General features: G+C 46.3%; 1 protein-coding gene across 1 annotated transcript in view; it reads right to left on the reverse strand.

The window, feature by feature from the left end:
• The window catches only part of plxna3 (plexin A3), a 137,912-nt gene that overhangs the window by 107,560 nt on the left and 12,833 nt on the right, over positions 1-17,519 (reverse strand). Inside the window, exon 3 of the mRNA XM_056772406.1 lies at positions 16,222-16,404. Within this exon, the coding sequence (XP_056628384.1) occupies positions 16,222-16,404 (183 nt within the window). The remainder of the gene's footprint in view (positions 1-16,221; positions 16,405-17,519) is intronic.

Below are 17,519 nucleotides of genomic sequence, written 5' to 3' on the forward strand. Positions count from 1 at the left end.
AGTTCACCGAAAACATCATTACCTCACCCTTGTGACATTTCAAAACTGTATGAGATTCTTCTGCAGAACGGAAAAAATATATTTTGAAGAATGTTGGTAACCAAACAACAAGGGACATTTCTCGAAATATCTTCAAAACTCCCAACAAACCAGCAGTGAAAACCCACTGGGATAAACTAGAGTCGTCCGGACACATCACACATACTCAAGGGTCCACTAAAGAAAACCTAATGAACAGCCGGCTGTCCAGAACTACGGTGGTGTCTATTTGTCAAACGTTAACAAATGGAAGTTCTTCATTCTAAGGGCTTTCTTCAAAATAACAGATGTTCTGTGTTATTCTGTCAAGTCAGAAGCTACGAACCAGCAGATGGAAACGCAACCTGTGCAAACAAAATCTGCAACTTCTGCTGGCGTACGAATGCAGATCCTAACGTGTCGTTGGTAACACGGCCTCACACGAGAGCCACAGGCTGTAAAAACATTTAAGAAACAGTTCAACCTAAAATGAACATTTTTATTTTTAGTTCGTTGCAATTGCATAGAAAACCAAAAACAGCACATTCGTAGTTATTTTTGTGCTATAGAGAAAGTCAACAACTTAAGTTTTTAATGAAACGTGAGGGGGAACAAATTCATTTTTATATTAGAACTGTTGAACTTTAACAGCCGTCCAGAAACGATCTGTCAAAGACGTGAACATCCCCTAACCAAATGCAATATGAAGAAAACAATTGCTGAACAATGACACATTTCCTCTCAACAGTGACTGCTTCCGTCACCGTCTGAAACCACTATATCTGGCATTAAACGCAGACACCTATTCTGTACTTCAGCAGGTCTGTGGCTGATTTCTCTACAGAAGCGGATGGGATGTGAATCGAGCGAGAGAACGAGAGCAGCGTGTGTGATGGTAGCACGCAGGTCAACCACAGAACTCTCCTTTGTGAAATGCCTTATTAAATAACTGATCTGGAATCATGTGACAAGCAGACTATTTGTAAGGGGAGTTTTGGAGACCCAATCTACTTGATCTATTTACCAGGACAGAGTCTGCATTCAGATGACTGTAGAGTGCCACTATCTCAATTCAGAAAACTGGTCAGAAAGATACATTTACTCTCTGCCTGCCAAAACCACAACGGCCACACTCACTGTAAGCTTGCGGCATGCAATACACCCACAACACTGTTTGACTGAAAATATAAACAGCGTGAAAGACTCTGAAATACGACATGAAATCCTGGTCGTATCGATTCACCTGTGCATATTATTACAAAGCAAAAGGTTTGTCAAACCAAATTGCATAATTTTATCCATCTATTGCTATATAATTATAATCTAAATTTCGTTTCTAGAATCAAGTCTGCTTCTAAATTAAATGGTGACTATTATTTCACACAGAAACACATCAGATTACAAATATAAAAACACCATTTACACTGACAAACATTTAGTTCCCTTTCTGTCGGTCTCTCGACGTTGTGTCGAGAACGACAGATGGGGTTCGCCCTTGAGAACCAATCAACTCTGACTACTATAGAAAAGGCCAATGAAATTTGGCGAATGCAATTTGCATGCGGGACTCCGCCCCCGGAAATCCGGTATAAAAGGAGGCCGGCGTGCAGCATTCACTTACCTTTTGTTCTTCAGAGCCATCGCTCATGATTACATCTCAGGATTCTCAAATCCTCTTCAAACTTCACTACCGGATCTTCGACGTGTTGCAGCGGATCGTCCCTCCTGCAGCGACCTTCCCCTGGGCGTCTCGGTGGTTCCAGTGGTGTCAGAGCTATTTCCAAAAAGTCCTTTTCAGGACTCGGCACTCTACAGCGCGGCATGTCCCGCTGTTCTCTTGGGTGCGGTACCCTCATCGAGGAGGGGGATGGACACGATCGCTGTGTTAGGTGTCTGGGCGTCCAGCACGCTGAAGCAGCGTTCGTTGACACATCTTGCCCGCACTGCGGGCAGATTGTCATGCAGAAGTTGCGGTCACGGTTGGCTGTCTTCCTCCGGGAACCAGCCAACATTTCGTCTGCTACCAGGGTTGTGGCATCTGTGGCTACGGCCCCGATGTCCTCTCGTGTTAGCAGCGTTAGTGATTCGGGGGCTACTGTGAGCGTCAACCCGCCAGCCAAGCGCTCACGGGCCGTTCACACCCCAGCACGCTCTTCTGACCGTTCCCCAACCGGCGGTGGCATACCGTCCGGATCCTCATCCACGCACTCGGAAACGGGGCGTGGCGAAGATGAGATGTCTATCGCAGCATCGGAGGGAGATCTGCTGGCATCCGACAATGACGAATCCGAGCTTCCCCCTACGGGGGGCCAAGCTCTGGAGGAAGCAGACGTTGAGATGTCGGCCATGCTAACCCGGGCTGCCGCGAGCATTGGGTTGCAGTGTACGGCACTGCCTCTACCCCAACGCTCGCGGTTGGACACATGGTTTCTGGGGTCGGATCGTGGTGTCAAGCCACGCCCACCCCCGGTTCCATTCTTCCCGGAGGTGCATGAGGAGCTGTGTCGGACATGGAGCGCCCCACTCACGGCTCGCTCCTCTCAGTCCAGCTCCGCCTCCCTCACCTCCCTCGATGGTGGGGCGGCCAAGGGCTACGTCGACGTCCCCCAGGTGGAACGGGCGATTGCGGTGCACCTGTGCCCGCAGACGGCCGCCACCTGGAGGACCCGGCCTCGCCTTCCGTCCAAAGCCTGTAAGACTTCGGCATCCCTGGTGGCGAAGGCTTACAGTGCTGCGGGCCAGGCCGCCTCCTCTCTCCACGCCATGGCCATCCTGCAGGTCCACCAGGCTAAGGCGTTGAGAGAGCTCCACGAGGGCAGGGCCGACCCAGGTGTTATGCAGGAACTCCGTGCCGCCACTGACCTCGCTCTACGGGCGACTAAGGTGACGGCGCGGGCCCTGGGTCGGACGATGTCCACTCTGGTGGTCCAGGAGAGACACCTCTGGCTCAACCTTGCGAGAATGAGTGACGCCGAGAAAGTCCGCTTTCTCGACGCACCCATCTCGCAGGGTGGGCTGTTTGGTGACACCGTCGAGAGCTTCGCACAGCAGTTCTCGGCGGTGAAGGAGCAGACGGAGGCTATAAGCCATATCTTACCGCGTCGCGACTCGGCCGCCCCCAGGCCTCCGAGTTCCCGCGCACCACCTGCTCCCCGACAGCCCCGGACCCCTTCGAGCTCTGCACCGGCTCAAGTGCACCCCCGTGCTGCACCCCGGAAAAAGAGCCCGAAGGGAAGACCTCCTCCTCGTCAACAGCCTTCTAGGAAGAAGCGGCCCTGACGAGAAGACACCGGAGGAAGCAACATCTGGCCCGACCCTCACAGTACCATCTCTGACCGGTCGGTATGGGACGATCCCTGCCTCGTCTCCACAGCCAGGCCCTTTTCAGGGCCTGGCGCCCACTTACTCACAAAGAGAGTTGCTTTCCCCGGGCGTTCATTCCAGCCGATCGCACACTCCACCGGACTGTGCTCGGCGAACCGACCTCACACCCTGGCGAGGTGTGAGGCCGTACACATGCGACAACTGTCACCACTCTCAAACCGACAGTGCGTGCCGTTGTCCCGCCAGGCAGGCAAAAGGGCGGAGTCAACCATCCCTCCGGGGAAACCTCCGCGACATGCGATTGGCTCTGCCTGCCAACGAACCACCCTCGGTCGGAATGATGAAGCAGGCCGTCCCCTTGGTCCCCCTGTCACAGTCCATGGGAGCTTGGCAAAAGTTGCCCACACTGTCTCGGTGGCTAATGCGGACGGTCCGTCTCGGCTACTCGATCCAGTTCGCCAGGGCCCCTCCCAAGTTCCGGGGCATCATCTCCCCCTCTCTCAGAGGCAGAGACGCCTCCGTGCTTCGGGCAGAGGTCTCCACCCTCCTGGCGAAACAGGCGATCGAGTCCGTCCCACAAGCCGAGATGTACAGCGGGTTTTACAGCCCGTACTTCATCGTTCCAAAGAAAGACGGAGGGTTGCGTCCCATTCTGGACTTACGTACCCTGAACAGGCACCTTCACAAGCTGCCTTTCAGGATGCTAACCCAGAGGCGCATCCTGACATCTATCAGGTGTCAGGATTGGTTTGTGGCAATCGACCTGAAGGACGCTTACTTTCATGTCTCGATTCTTCCTCGACACCGACCGTTCCTACGGTTCGCTTTCGAGGGTCGGGCATATCAGTACAGAGTCCTCCCCTTCGGTCTGTCCCTGTCTCCACGAGTCTTTACGAAGATCGTGGAAGCCGCCCTTTCTCCTCTCCGGGAGAAGGGCGTGCGAATACTCAACTATCTCGACGACTGGCTTATCTTGGCGCACTCGCGAGATCTGTTGTGTACGCAGAGGGACATGGTGCTCCGGCACCTAGATCGATTGGGCTTTCAGGTCAACCGAGAAAAGAGCAAACTCTCCCCAGTGCAGAGCATCCTCTTTCTCGGTATGGAACTCAACTCTGTCACCATGACGGCGCAGCTGTCCGCAGCACGCGCCCAGTCAATGTTGAACTGCCTGGAACACTTCAGGCAGTCGGCGGTCCCCCTGAAACAATTTCAGAGGCTCCTGGGACACATGGCGTCTTCCGCGGGGGTAATACCCCTCGGATTGATGCACATGCGACCGCTTCAGCATTGGCTACAGAGTCGAGTTCCGAGGACGGCGTGGCACACCGGCAACAGGCGTATGGTGGTAACTCCTGTCTGCCGACGCACTCTAAACCCATGGTCTTCCATGACCTTTCTCCGAGCGGGAGTTCCCCTCGGGCAGATTACGAGGCACGTTGTGGTGACAACAGATGCCTCGCTGCAGGGTTGGGGTGCAGTGTGCAACGGGCACGCAGTAGCGGGGCGCTGGACGGGCCCCCGGCTGCGCTGGCATATCAATTGCCTAGAGTTGTGGGCGGTGCTGCTTGCACTGAGAAGGCTCCGGCCTCTGGTGCAGGGCCAGCACGTACTGGTCCGCCTGGACAGTACGGCAGCCGTAGCGTATATCAATCGCCAGGGTGGCGTACGCTCTCGGCAGCTAACACAACTTGCCCGACGCCTCCTCCTCTGGAGTCAGCAGGTGATCCGCTCCCTGCGGGCCACACACATCCCAGGCGTACTAAACGAGACAGCCGACGCGCTCTCTCGCCAGTACACGCCCTGCGGAGAGTGGCGACTCCACCCCCGCGCAGTTCAGCTCATTTGGGTACAGTTCGGCCAGGCACAGATAGACCTCTTTGCCTCCCGGGACAACACCCATTGTCCGCTTTGGTACGCCCTGACCGAGGCCCCCCTCGGCACGGATGCCCTTGCGCACAGCTGGCCGCGGGACAAGCGGAAGTACGCCTTCCCCCCAGTGAGCCTCCTTGCACACACACTGTGCAAGGTCAGGGAAGAGGAGCAACAAGTGTTAATGGTTGCGCCGTACTGGCCCAACCGCACTTGGTTCTCGGAGCTGATGCTCTTGACAACAGCTCCCCCCTGGCCCATTCCCCTGACAGAGGACCTGCTCTCTCAGGGGATGGGCACGTTATGGCATCCCAGACCAGACCTCTGGAACCTCCATGTCTGGTCTCTGGACGGGACGAGGAGATCCTGAGCAGGTTACACCCCGCTGTGGCTGAAACCATTGCACAGGCCAGAGCGCCATCCACTAGGCGGTTATACGCTTACAAATGGCGCCTCTTCTCATCCTGGTGTCTCTCCCAAGGAGCAGACCCACAGAGATGCTCGATCGGTATCATGTTGTCCTTCCTACAAGAGAAATTGGAGACTAACATCTCCCCTTCCACGCTGAAAGTGTATGTAGCCGCAATTGCCTCTCATCACGACTCAGTAGATGGAAGGTCTCTAGGACAACACGACCTGATCACCAGGTTCCTAAGGGGCGCGAGAAGGCGGAACCCGCCTCGTCTCCGCTCCGTACCCTCTTGGGACCTTAACGTGGTCCTGGGGGGCCTATCCAGGCCTCCCTTCGAGCCCCTTGAAGCTTCCGATCTTCCTCACCTGACGAGTAAGACGGCCCTTCTGTTGGCGCTCGCCTCCTTCAAGAGGGTAGGGGACCTCCAAGCATTCTCTGTGTCCCCGGATTGCCTTGAATTCGGGCCTGGTAACTCTCACGTTGTCCTGAGACCCAGGCTCGGATACGTGCCCAAAGTTCCCACTACTCCCTTTCGGGACCAAGTGGTGAACTTGCAGGCGCTCCCCATCGGGGAGGAAGACCCAACCCGGTCCGTGTTGTGTCCAGTACGCGCACTGCGCCTCTACTTAGACCGCACACAGAGCTTCCGCAGCTCTGACCAGCTCTTTGTTTGTTTTGGAGGACAGCAGAAGGGGAAGGCTGTCTCCAAGCAGAGATTAGCGCACTGGATCGTAGATGCCGTTACGACGGCATACCGATCACAGAATCTCCCATGCCCACTGTCGGTTACGGCTCACTCCACACGGGGTCTGGCCTCCTCATGGGCATTGGCCAGAGGCGCGTCTCTAGCAGACATTTGTAGAGCTGCGGGTTGGGCTACGCCCACCACCTTCGCAAGGTTTTACAATCTTCGCGTAAACCCGGTGTCAGCCCACGTCCTACGTGGCGACATGTAGGACTGGCATCCGGGAGGGCGTATGCCTGCGAAAGCACCATCCCACCCTCTAGCAGGTTGGGTCAGTGTGCTATATATACCTTTTCTTCTTACCCTATCACATGGCTAAGGAAATCGGTACTTCACCAGCCTCCCTTCTTACCCAGACTCTGGTTAAGAACAGGCATTCCATCCATCACTAAGCAAAGCACCCCCTGCGGATTGGTTGGGCAGAGCAACCTTTCCCTTAGGCCGGGATACCATATGACCTATCACAGATAGTTCTAACCGGCCTGGTGCTGTCAGACGCATCAACACCCCCACCGTGGGTTGTTCCGTCTGCTATACTCTCATGACTATGGTTCCCACACATGGTAACCCATGAACTTCCCCAGGTGGACCTCCACCTCGCGGTTAACTACCCAGTCCGCACATTCCATGCGTTCTCCTCCAAGGACGAGACCATACTTTTATCCACCATATTGCTCCCCACGGGTAGGAGGTGGCCTCTGTAGCGCTTCTCTGATTAAGAGTCGCGCTTACCCGGTGTAAACTGATCCGGACGGCCTCTCGCCTATAGAGAGCTAAGGCCCCGTCCGTGAAAGTTACCGGTCAGGGCTGTACCCATCTTTCTCCAAGAAAGCTCTGGAACCCCCCGACCACCACACTGGAAGGTTACAGTCTCACGAAAGCTTCGAGATGACACGCCCAGGCTTGTTACCGTCGCTTCGCTAGAGATTGTGACGCGATACAGCGTTGTGGCGTTTTCCATAGGCAACCCCATCTGTCGTTCTCGACACAACGTCGAGAGACCGACAGAAAGGGAACGTCTTGGTTACGTATGTAACCTCAGTTCCCTGATGGAGGGAACGAGACGTTGTGTCCCTTATGCCACGAACACGTATCGGATTCTGCTGCAGTTTGAGAGGTCTCAGGCTCTTCAGAACAAAGGTAAGTGAATGCTGCACGCCGGCCTCCTTTTATACCGGATTTCCGGGGGCGGAGTCCCGCATGCAAATTGCATTCGCCAAATTTCATTGGCCTTTTCTATAGTAGTCAGAGTTGATTGGTTCTCAAGGGCGAACCCCATCTGTCGTTCTCGACACAACGTCTCGTTCCCTCCATCAGGGAACTGAGGTTACATACGTAACCAAGACGTTATTAATAACAGCCTCTTCTCAAGCTACCAAATGTGGATTTGAATCTCCAGTGATGATACGCCACTGGCTTTATTATGAGCCGTTTTAATGCGTCTGCATCCAGGAAAACAGGGTCGTTTCCTCCCGGGCAGCGGCGATGTAATAAATGGCGTCGAGGTTGCGGTAGCTCGAGGACGAGAAACAAATGGCAAATCTTATGGCTCATTTTCAGCACGCGGCTCCAAGGTTAGCTCCGGCACAGGGTGAGGCCGGGCGGAAATTGAGACACGGCAGGATGGGAACTGAATGATAAGAAGCGTCGACCTGCTAGCGGGCAGACTGCAGCTGACTGAAACGTGACATTATTTTCTGTCAAACTTGAGGGAAAAAAAATGGTTCGTCATGTTCTCATGGGAGCCTCTTGTACAGCGGTTAGAAAAAAGTGAAACATCTACACCTGTACTGTGAGGCGGACATCTTTTTTAATGTTTATAGAATGATTCCTATTCTGAGAGCACGTGCCAGGTCTGCACAGCCCAGTTTATGAATCAGAAGGAAGGTGGGCACATGCCCAGGGCTCTTACCGGCAGACAGGTGCTTAAGAGCTGCTCTCCTAAACGCAGAGCATCCGTTTATAAGATGCATCTGTCTTGACCTTTAATGAAATTATCAAGGATCCCATTAAATTATGACAAGGAGGCAAGATAAGAGCTGGAGCAGCACAGCAGGTGGCACGGTCTGGCCTTAATCTTACAATACAACACACATAAGCGCGCTCGTGTTTATTAGCTTGAACCTGCAACAGCCAAGCCGGAGAGGTAAATCCATTATTGCGAATGCCTGGAGCGGAGGGCAAAGACTCCGGATCCAGAGGTTAAATGTGCTTATTGCAAATTAAAGCTCAGGCGGTTGTGGTTTGAGTCTGGCTTGCAACGTGTCCTGGTTTCTTTCCTCATAAACTCACTTAAAGCCATTTTAATGAAAGTATAAATTAGTATTTAAAGGCAATTTTCCATTATGCACATTGAACCAAACGCCTCAGAAAGATCAAAGGCAGCCATGTTGGAAAGTCTAAATTTGACGGTTCACCTCACGCCTGGACGTGACCCTGTACAGTGTCATTATAATGCCAGACACAATTACAGTGTAAAACTGACCGGCCTTGGTCTTTGCACATTAGTCAAAATTAAACCGAGATTTCTATAAAATCCAAAGACATTTCTGTGATATCTTGAGCGAGGTGAAATTGAAAAAAAAAAAAAAGAGTTTATATCTATTCATTAGAAGAAAGCCTGAAACATAATAAACATATAAAAAATAAAACTGTAAAAGAATGCAAGTGAATGCGTTTTTTTGGTCAAGATAACACAGTCTCGTAAATAAGTATGAGACACAAGAGGCGTCATCGCTACGTCACATCCGTTGGCGTTGGCAAGGTGAGAATTTTAAACCCGGAAGGCAAAAACAGCGCAAAAAAGCTATAAATTAACTAGTTTTCTCTACTGTAATATTACATTGATGTCTATGATGTGCAACACAACCAACTTTGTTTACATCTAAATAAATGTTCTTTAGTGGTTCGTGGCTCTTTAAAACCTACAAAGCTGTTACTCTTTGTCTGATTAAGAACCTGACTATGTAACATGCTTACAAACAATTAAAGCACCATATACTGTATTTATCTATTTGAAGGTTGGAGAATATTGTTTTTTCAAGAGAATAGTTACACCCATCAATAAGATGGGTGTAAAATCTCAATAAGCAATCTCAATAAGCAAAAGCGTTAAGCAAAAGCGTTCACTCATTCATATAATGTCATATAGCCTGTTCTTACAAACATACAAAACCAATGTTAACAAATACAACCATATCGTAAAGTGTAACTATTCAAAGCTCTTTTTGTGAAATAAGGGTTATTAAATGATCATTTGTACTCATGCTAGCCCACTAAAACTGCACCAAAAATAAATTCAACAAGTACTCAGATGGCCCGCACATCACGACAGCTCCAAGGTGTCAAGCGCCCTGCCAGAAGTCATCTCCCAGCCACTGTGTGTCATCACACCACCGCCGACAGAAAGGCATCAGATTCGCAGGGAGAAGTCAGTCATCTAATCAAAGTTATACAGTGAAAACCTCCGGCAGGACTCCAACTCCATCGTTCTCAACGACACGGGGCGAGCGCCGATTAAGGGGCTTCATTATCAAGCGGTCGTAACGTGTCGCGGACAGGATGACACTCATGCGGTGCAGCCTGACCCAAGACACGCTTCTTTCCCCGACTTGTTCTATGACAGCGGATTTACAGCAAACAGATTCAGCCATGATCAAACGTGGCTCTGGGCCGAGCCTGCTCGTAAATCAGCCTCCTGGCCAATTGCACGCCCGCGCCTCACTTTTCCGCTCACCGTGAGCTGATTTACATCACTAAATTAGCTCCAATTTCCAGGCCAATCGCACTCGGATTTGAATAGAGCGAAAATCAGGCGCAAAATGGCCGCTCAAGTGGTCATCTTTGACCTATTTTGAGTGAATCCATTAGACTCTTGGAGGTTCAGCTCCGCTCTGGAGTTTCTGTGGGCTGGAGACAAAGACTCGAACACGGTAATAATAAAAACCAGGGAACACAGGTGATGAGAAGGAAATTAAAATTCTTGCATCTTGTGTGCGACTACGAGGATTATGGTGACTCACTTGAACGTGTTCATAAGAAAACCTCCTTTATTGTGAACGGAGCATCGCACGGTTTCTGGCGAAGCGCAGGGATTTGACGCATTTTGAGAGGCATTAATCAATTTGAACACTGAGACAGGGAAACTAATCTGCTGGATTCAATCGTGTATCATGCGTCTGCGGCTGGGCACGGAATGAGAAATTCCACCCTAGCGCATTTATCTTTATAAAACCTAAACATGATCTTACCGGATCATGCCGGCATAGGATCCGTTTCTTTATACAAAATTGCACAACTGTTATGTGTAGAATAGCAGACTACCATTATAATTTCATCATTATATAGCATACATAGTATTAAATCGTACAGTATGACGTTTCCCTAAATACAAACACACTTGTTTCATGACTTACTCACCTTCATGTCATCGTAAATCCATTTGACTCTGCAGAAAAAAGGTATTTTGAAGGATGTTGGTAACCAAACAACACTGATCCCGATTGACTTCCATTGTATGAAGATAAAACCTCGGAGACATTTCTCAAAATATCTTCGTTTGTGTTCTGTGAGTCATACAGGTTTTGAATGACATGAGCGTGAATAGAAAAGAGAATGTATATTTTTGGTTGAACGATCCCTTTTTAAAATCCAAAAAAACCAACAACATTTGGATAATATCCGAAACCCAAGAACCCACAATGCAACACAATCACATGACAAAATCACATGTTAGTCCTACCGTTCAAAACATTTACTGTAGAATAACACAATATTCAACTCAGGGCCGCACAAAAACTCGAAAAAATTATTAAGACTACATTTCAGGCCGCTTCCGAACACCGCTGATGATTTCCACCTCCAGTCTCCACAGAGACCAGAAGGTCATGGAGACGAGGAGGTCAGCACAGAAGGGCCGTTCTGATGACATACTACATCTACCTTGAGATCCTTTTAGCTGCTAAATAGACTTTACAATAAACCAACATAAAAGCACCTGATTAAGGATTCAATGGCAGCCACATACAACCATTTGTGTGTGTACCCCAATGATATACAGACGTGGAAAGCCCGCGAGCGCGCGCTCATCCGTGCCGCCCGCTTGGTAAAGCATTCCATAAAAAGCCTGACAACCTTGGGTTTATTTCCCAGTGGTCAGATTATCTCCTGCCCGTCTCTCTTGCACCGCCTCCCCGGCTCAGACTGCAGAATTCGCAAGCAGCCCGGCGCTTCTGTGACCGGCATGAGAACAGCACAGGTGCGGGGGAAAATAACTTGCCGTATTTATTTTCATTTGGCTTTGCGCTGGCTGCTCAATATCTCTGCGGCCAGAAAACAGCGCCAGGCTACCGGTTAAACGCTGGCTTGTAAAAGTACAACAGGAGGGACAGAATCCCTCAAAGACCAGACGTAGATTATCAAAAATACCGTGCTGTCTGTTTCGTACGTGTGGGGTGTAAAACTAGATTGGTACGTTTTATGAAGGAAACGTGAGCGGGTACATGTGCAGGGGCGTTCTGGGTGGTTGCCAAGCCAATTCTAAGCAGTTGCTAGGGGGTTTTGTGTGGTTGTTAGGTGGATCCTAAGTTTATTTGATTTATTCACCTGTTTTATGGTCTACCAAGCGATTCGATTGCTTGGAAATTAAACAGCTCTCCTTTCACCTCTCCTCTTTGGTATCTGTAGCACAAACAATGCAAGACAATTAAGGTTCAGAAAGTCGATACTGTTAACTATTACTAAATATGAGCGATTACAGAAGTAGTGCCCGCTTCAACAAACACTGTTAATTCACGGGGGGAAAAAAAACTACGTAGGACAGAGAAAAATGGCTTGTAACAAAACTCTCCAGTATTTTGACTCATGCAGTCAAAACTACATCCCTGCAGACTCGACTCGCAGCCAACTGGGGACAGGAAGTACTAAGGACTCCTGGGTGATTTCCGTACAGCTTGAGAAAAGCGGCTTTCTGTCTCTCTTCTCCTGCCAAAACAAACAAGCTATTGCGAGGGGAGATAGGGGGTAATTACCCAGCCTCCTCCTGTATTCTCTCGCCCACATTATAGCAGGTACCCAACACTCTGAAACCACTCTACACAACCACAACAAACAGCACACCATTACACAACAACTAAATGCACTTTCTTGCGGCTGAGCGAGGGGGGGTTTAATTATCTAAGCATATTTTAATGATAAAAAAAAGGAAGAAAATATACTATAGAAAACACAGGTTACACAAAAATGCTTGGCAAAACAATCTGCGAAGGGAAATTAACAAGGGCAACTGTAAGAAACAATCTATAATTGATTGAAAATGTCGTCAAAAAAAGAAATATCAAGATTTTCCTGTTGTCACTTGCATTACATGTATGCATTTGCTAGACATTTTAGATATATAGCAACATACATTTTTCTGAAACTGATATACATTTGAGTCCATATTTTGTGATTATTTTCATCCGTTTTATTAGTAATCCTTTATGTTTGTCATGGGTTTAGCAGATTTAGATTTAGACATTTAGCAGATGCTTTTATCCAAAGCGACTTACAGGTGGGGTAGCATATATCTGAACAATAAAAAGTATTAAAATGTGCTAGAAAAACATAGTTTTTAATCATTTAAAAAGTAGAGTGTTTTTTTCTCATTTCGTGATTTGGACATCCGATGTTCCGGAAATATTTTTTAATTTTGGCTGAAGTATCCCTTTAAATTTTTTCAACTAAGGGGCAAAAAAATTATTCTTCAAAAAAATGTTTTAAAATCAAGCCTAAAATCAAAACTGTGCCAAATATACAAACATACATAGTTAATAATATTTGTGCACTTTTTACGATACAGAAAATGTGATCTAAAAAAATAAAGTTAATGGAAAAAAAAGTCTCCTATTTTATTCTAAAAACATTTTAAAACATGTTCAAAATGTTCAGATATTAAACCGCAGGGATGTTGACATATAATGTTAAAAACATGACAAAAAATGAAACATGATCAATTTCTCCCATGACGCATGTATATAACTCACAGAAAAATAGTGCACTAGTTAAACAAACCAACAGTTTATCTTTTAAAAGTCCACAAGGACAAAAGTGGCCAAAGTTAATAAAACACCCCTTTACAAAACAACTCCCGGCATCCTTCAAACCCAGACCCAGTCTCTGCTTAACACCGTCCAGATTCGCGCACAAACCGTTCAGCATTTCATCCTGACAGAATGTTTGCGAGAAATACAAACATGAAGCTTTTCCCCTCACAGCGTGTTTATTGTGATTTGCGGTCAATATGAACACCATGTGGATATAGAGCTTCTTTGTAACATCGTATAATCTTGATCAACAAACAGAGCTGGTTATTATCAGAAAAAACGTAAACTCTTTATTCTGTTTATTAACATCAGACAATAGAACGACTACCACGGTCTGCCAACAACTCAAAATTCAATATCAAACGCGTCCGTATTTCCAAACAGTTTGATCACCAGCGAATGTACCGGGGATGGGTGGTATATCCGAACATGTTTACACACGAACTCCCGTAAATAATCCTAACCAGAAACAAAACAGGACGGCTCCCACAGGACTGACCCCCGGCCCCCTATTCTGACTGCGATCGCATTTATATTCTCCAGCTGCGTGCTTGGACAAAACCGGGCGCTCACAAAACTGTATCATACTTCCTCCCTTCTACCTCATTTTAATTATGATGTCTGCTGAGAAAGAGCCAAGTCGTCTTCTCAGAACGATTAGTGCCACGTCGAACCTAATTTCATTTCTTTAATGCGAGATTCCACCGTATCGTGAAATCATGGCAATGCGCGTTCCCTGCGATGACCTCATATAGGTCACGTATTACAGGGCTGCTTGCTGACTAATGTTAACTTTAAAGGCACTGGCTCTCTTTTCATTCACAGCCTGAACTATTTACGACGGACTAAAAAAAACATACGACTCCACCCTCTCACTTTGGTTCCCTTGAGGTTAAATGTGCATATATGGGCTTAAATGTTAGCTATGAGGGAGCCAACTAACTGAAGCTGTTAGCTGTTGTTTGAGGAAAAAAGATTGTAACTTCTGTGGAGAATCTGCTTAAACTCACCAGTGGGCACATTATTCTCTAAACATCCACAGCTGTTGCCTGAATGGAATGAGACACAAGGTGGTGAGCTTTTATTGTTGCTTTGTTGGTGGTTTATATGTGTGCGAGGAAAAAAGGGAAAAGGTGCATGTAGGAATTTAAAGAGACAGCTCACCCAAAAATTTCATCTCACCATCATGTTGCTCAACCCTTAACCATGGTTTAACTATAATAACTTTATTTTTAGTAAATCCATACTAACCTCAAATGTACATTGTCTTATTACAACAATCACAACCATGATGTTTTCAGTACAAGTATCCTAATACAAGTAGTAAAGAATCGGACATAAAAAAAAACATGGTCACTACAATTGTACTATAGTAAATCATGGTTAATATTTATAAGCGCAAAGTTGTAAAAAAAATACGATTAAGTTAAGTATTATAATATATAATATAAAGGAAGTATTATTGGCAGATATTTAATGAAGATTACGGTAAAAAGCACATGATAATATAACCAAAAAAGGCTGCTTTATAAAATTAGAAACAAAGTCAATGCAATTACACAGATTCTAACGGAATAATAGCGGACAAAATGTATAAAACAAGTTGCAAAAACAATGTTTCAAAGACGACCACAGTTCAATGAAAGTGAATGGTGACTGTCGTTTGTGACCAACAGATAAAAAGTCATGCATCTTTAGAACAACATGAGGGTAAATTATTGACATTTTTGGGTGACATGTGCCTTTAAAATCAACATGAAGTCAAATTTGAGCTAATGCACATTCCTAGTCTCCCTGTGCGTGTTATTCCAACATGTTTGTCTTCGTAATCTTTCATCAAATATGGTAGTAAAATCTCGCACCGCTTAAGAAAATTTATTTTCTTGGCTGACATCATAAATGTCTCATTTAACTGTCCCCGACAAAGCCCACATCTCCCGATCTGAACATTTGGTACCGGCTTCATTTTCTTCCTGATTCACTTCGCAATATGTGAAATATACAAAATTTAAAGCGTTTAATCCTGACTAGCCTTCAATTGTAGCATAGTATACATTCACAAATATTTCATACATTTGTTCATTTGGCAGACGCTTTTATCCAAAGCGACTTACAAGTAGGAGAGCATTTAAACATTTTGTCAACATGCTAAAAAGTACTGTTAGTTTACAAGGCCATGCATTTATTAAAACATAAATACGACCTCACGTTGTGTCAATCACATTCAAACACTGCCTCCGATGTTTTCGGCATTTTTCACATCCGTAGAAAACATTTTGAGTGGCCTTTTTTAACAATTCAGAGACACCGTACAAACAAGAGCCAAATCGGAAAGAACGCATATGAAAATGTCGAAATTCTGAACCACACCGTAAAATAATCCACACTGGGCTAGTAGTAAATACAGCCGTATATAGATACACACGCAGGTATCGGATCAGTACTCGATATCGGCTGATACCCTGAGCCGAGGTATCAGACTCTGTATCGGGAAGGGAAAAAGGCTCTCTCTAATGTTTATTATCCCGTTTGTTAATACTAGGCTTCGGTTAAATAGCATCATTGAGGGATTAGTATAATTCCTTGTGGATTTATTATGACAGTTCTGCAGTCCATCACTGCGCTTCAATCTTCACAAAACTCAGTCATACAAAGCATAATCACGTCACTGTGGATTCCCAACCATCCAAAACCAAAACACAACCAACAGCTCATGGATCATGGACATATCCTTTAAAAGAAATTTGATGAGATTAAACCGTTCTTACCTTCTTTAGGTGGCCGCTGCGTGTGCCCACGAACACGACGGTGTGATCGCCGTAGGTGTACGCAGCCACGGATGCCATACCGTCGGTCCGATCCTCAAACAGAGGAGTGCCTTCGATGACCTTCAGCCCTCCGAGAGGCTGATTCAGAACCAGGCCACAGAAATCGTCCCCAATCTGCTTGGGCTACAGGACAACACAAGAGAAAACGAAGTGTATGTGGTTAATATTTGTAACAAGGAAAGGCGTATGTTTAAAATATTTGCATATGAATTATGTTATTATATACTGTTAGATGAAGTTTACAGACTCTTCACAAAGGACACAACACAATCATGTTTTCAGAGGACAAATTTATAAGCATCTTATTTGGCTAGGAAAATGTACTGATACTGACAATGTTGTAAAATTATTGATGATGTTGTAATTTACCACATATGAAAATATGACAAATAATTTAGTGTAAGGTCCAGAAAACACGAAGATGAAAAATGACTTACATATTAATTGAATTTTAGCGCTGTCAAACGTCTATTCGCGACTTATTGTATACAAAAGAAAAGTTTTTGTTTGCATTGTGCGTTTGTGTGTGAGCATAATAATTATGTATATATAGATCCACACACATGCAAGTATAATTTTGAGAAAAAAAATATATTTCGATATTAAATATTAATTTATAATATAAAATGCATGTAAATACATCTTTAATAGATACATGAAGTTGTGCGGATTTTTTTATACATAATTATTATACACAGCAAACACATGTATTACACAATTTTTTAACATGTATTTTAATTCTTTAAATACCATGAAAATATAATGATTCATTTTGAAAATCTGATAATGTGACAACTTTTGTTCCAAACACATACAGCAGTTGTTCATATAAACGCATACAGCACTTGCACGTCAGAGTAACTCTTTACATTTTTTGTTCACTTTGCACTCCTAATTTAATGGCTTGAAAAGTATTGCACAAAAATAGCACATGTGCCTAAACGTGCAATTTAAAAATAACGCTGGCAAAAGTCAAGAAAGCTTCTAGAGCGAATGGCACTTTCTGAACATTGCATTTGCCTGCATTATGCATGTTCAATGCATCACCAAAATAAAAACACATCCACTGAAGCAAAAAAATACCCTGAAGATAGCTTTCTCCGGCTATCTTCCAATCACGGTATCGCTGACAGGAAGCGCCAGCTAATAGATCGGGCAGAGAAAAGCCACCCAAACAGGGGCTGCGAAATTGAGCTCGGGGGGATTAAACGCACACCGTTCGGTGAGACATGACATCA

The sequence above is a fragment of the Triplophysa dalaica genome, chromosome 18, assembly GCF_015846415.1.
Source record: "Triplophysa dalaica isolate WHDGS20190420 chromosome 18, ASM1584641v1, whole genome shotgun sequence".
NCBI classification, from domain to species: domain Eukaryota; kingdom Metazoa; phylum Chordata; class Actinopteri; order Cypriniformes; family Nemacheilidae; genus Triplophysa; species Triplophysa dalaica.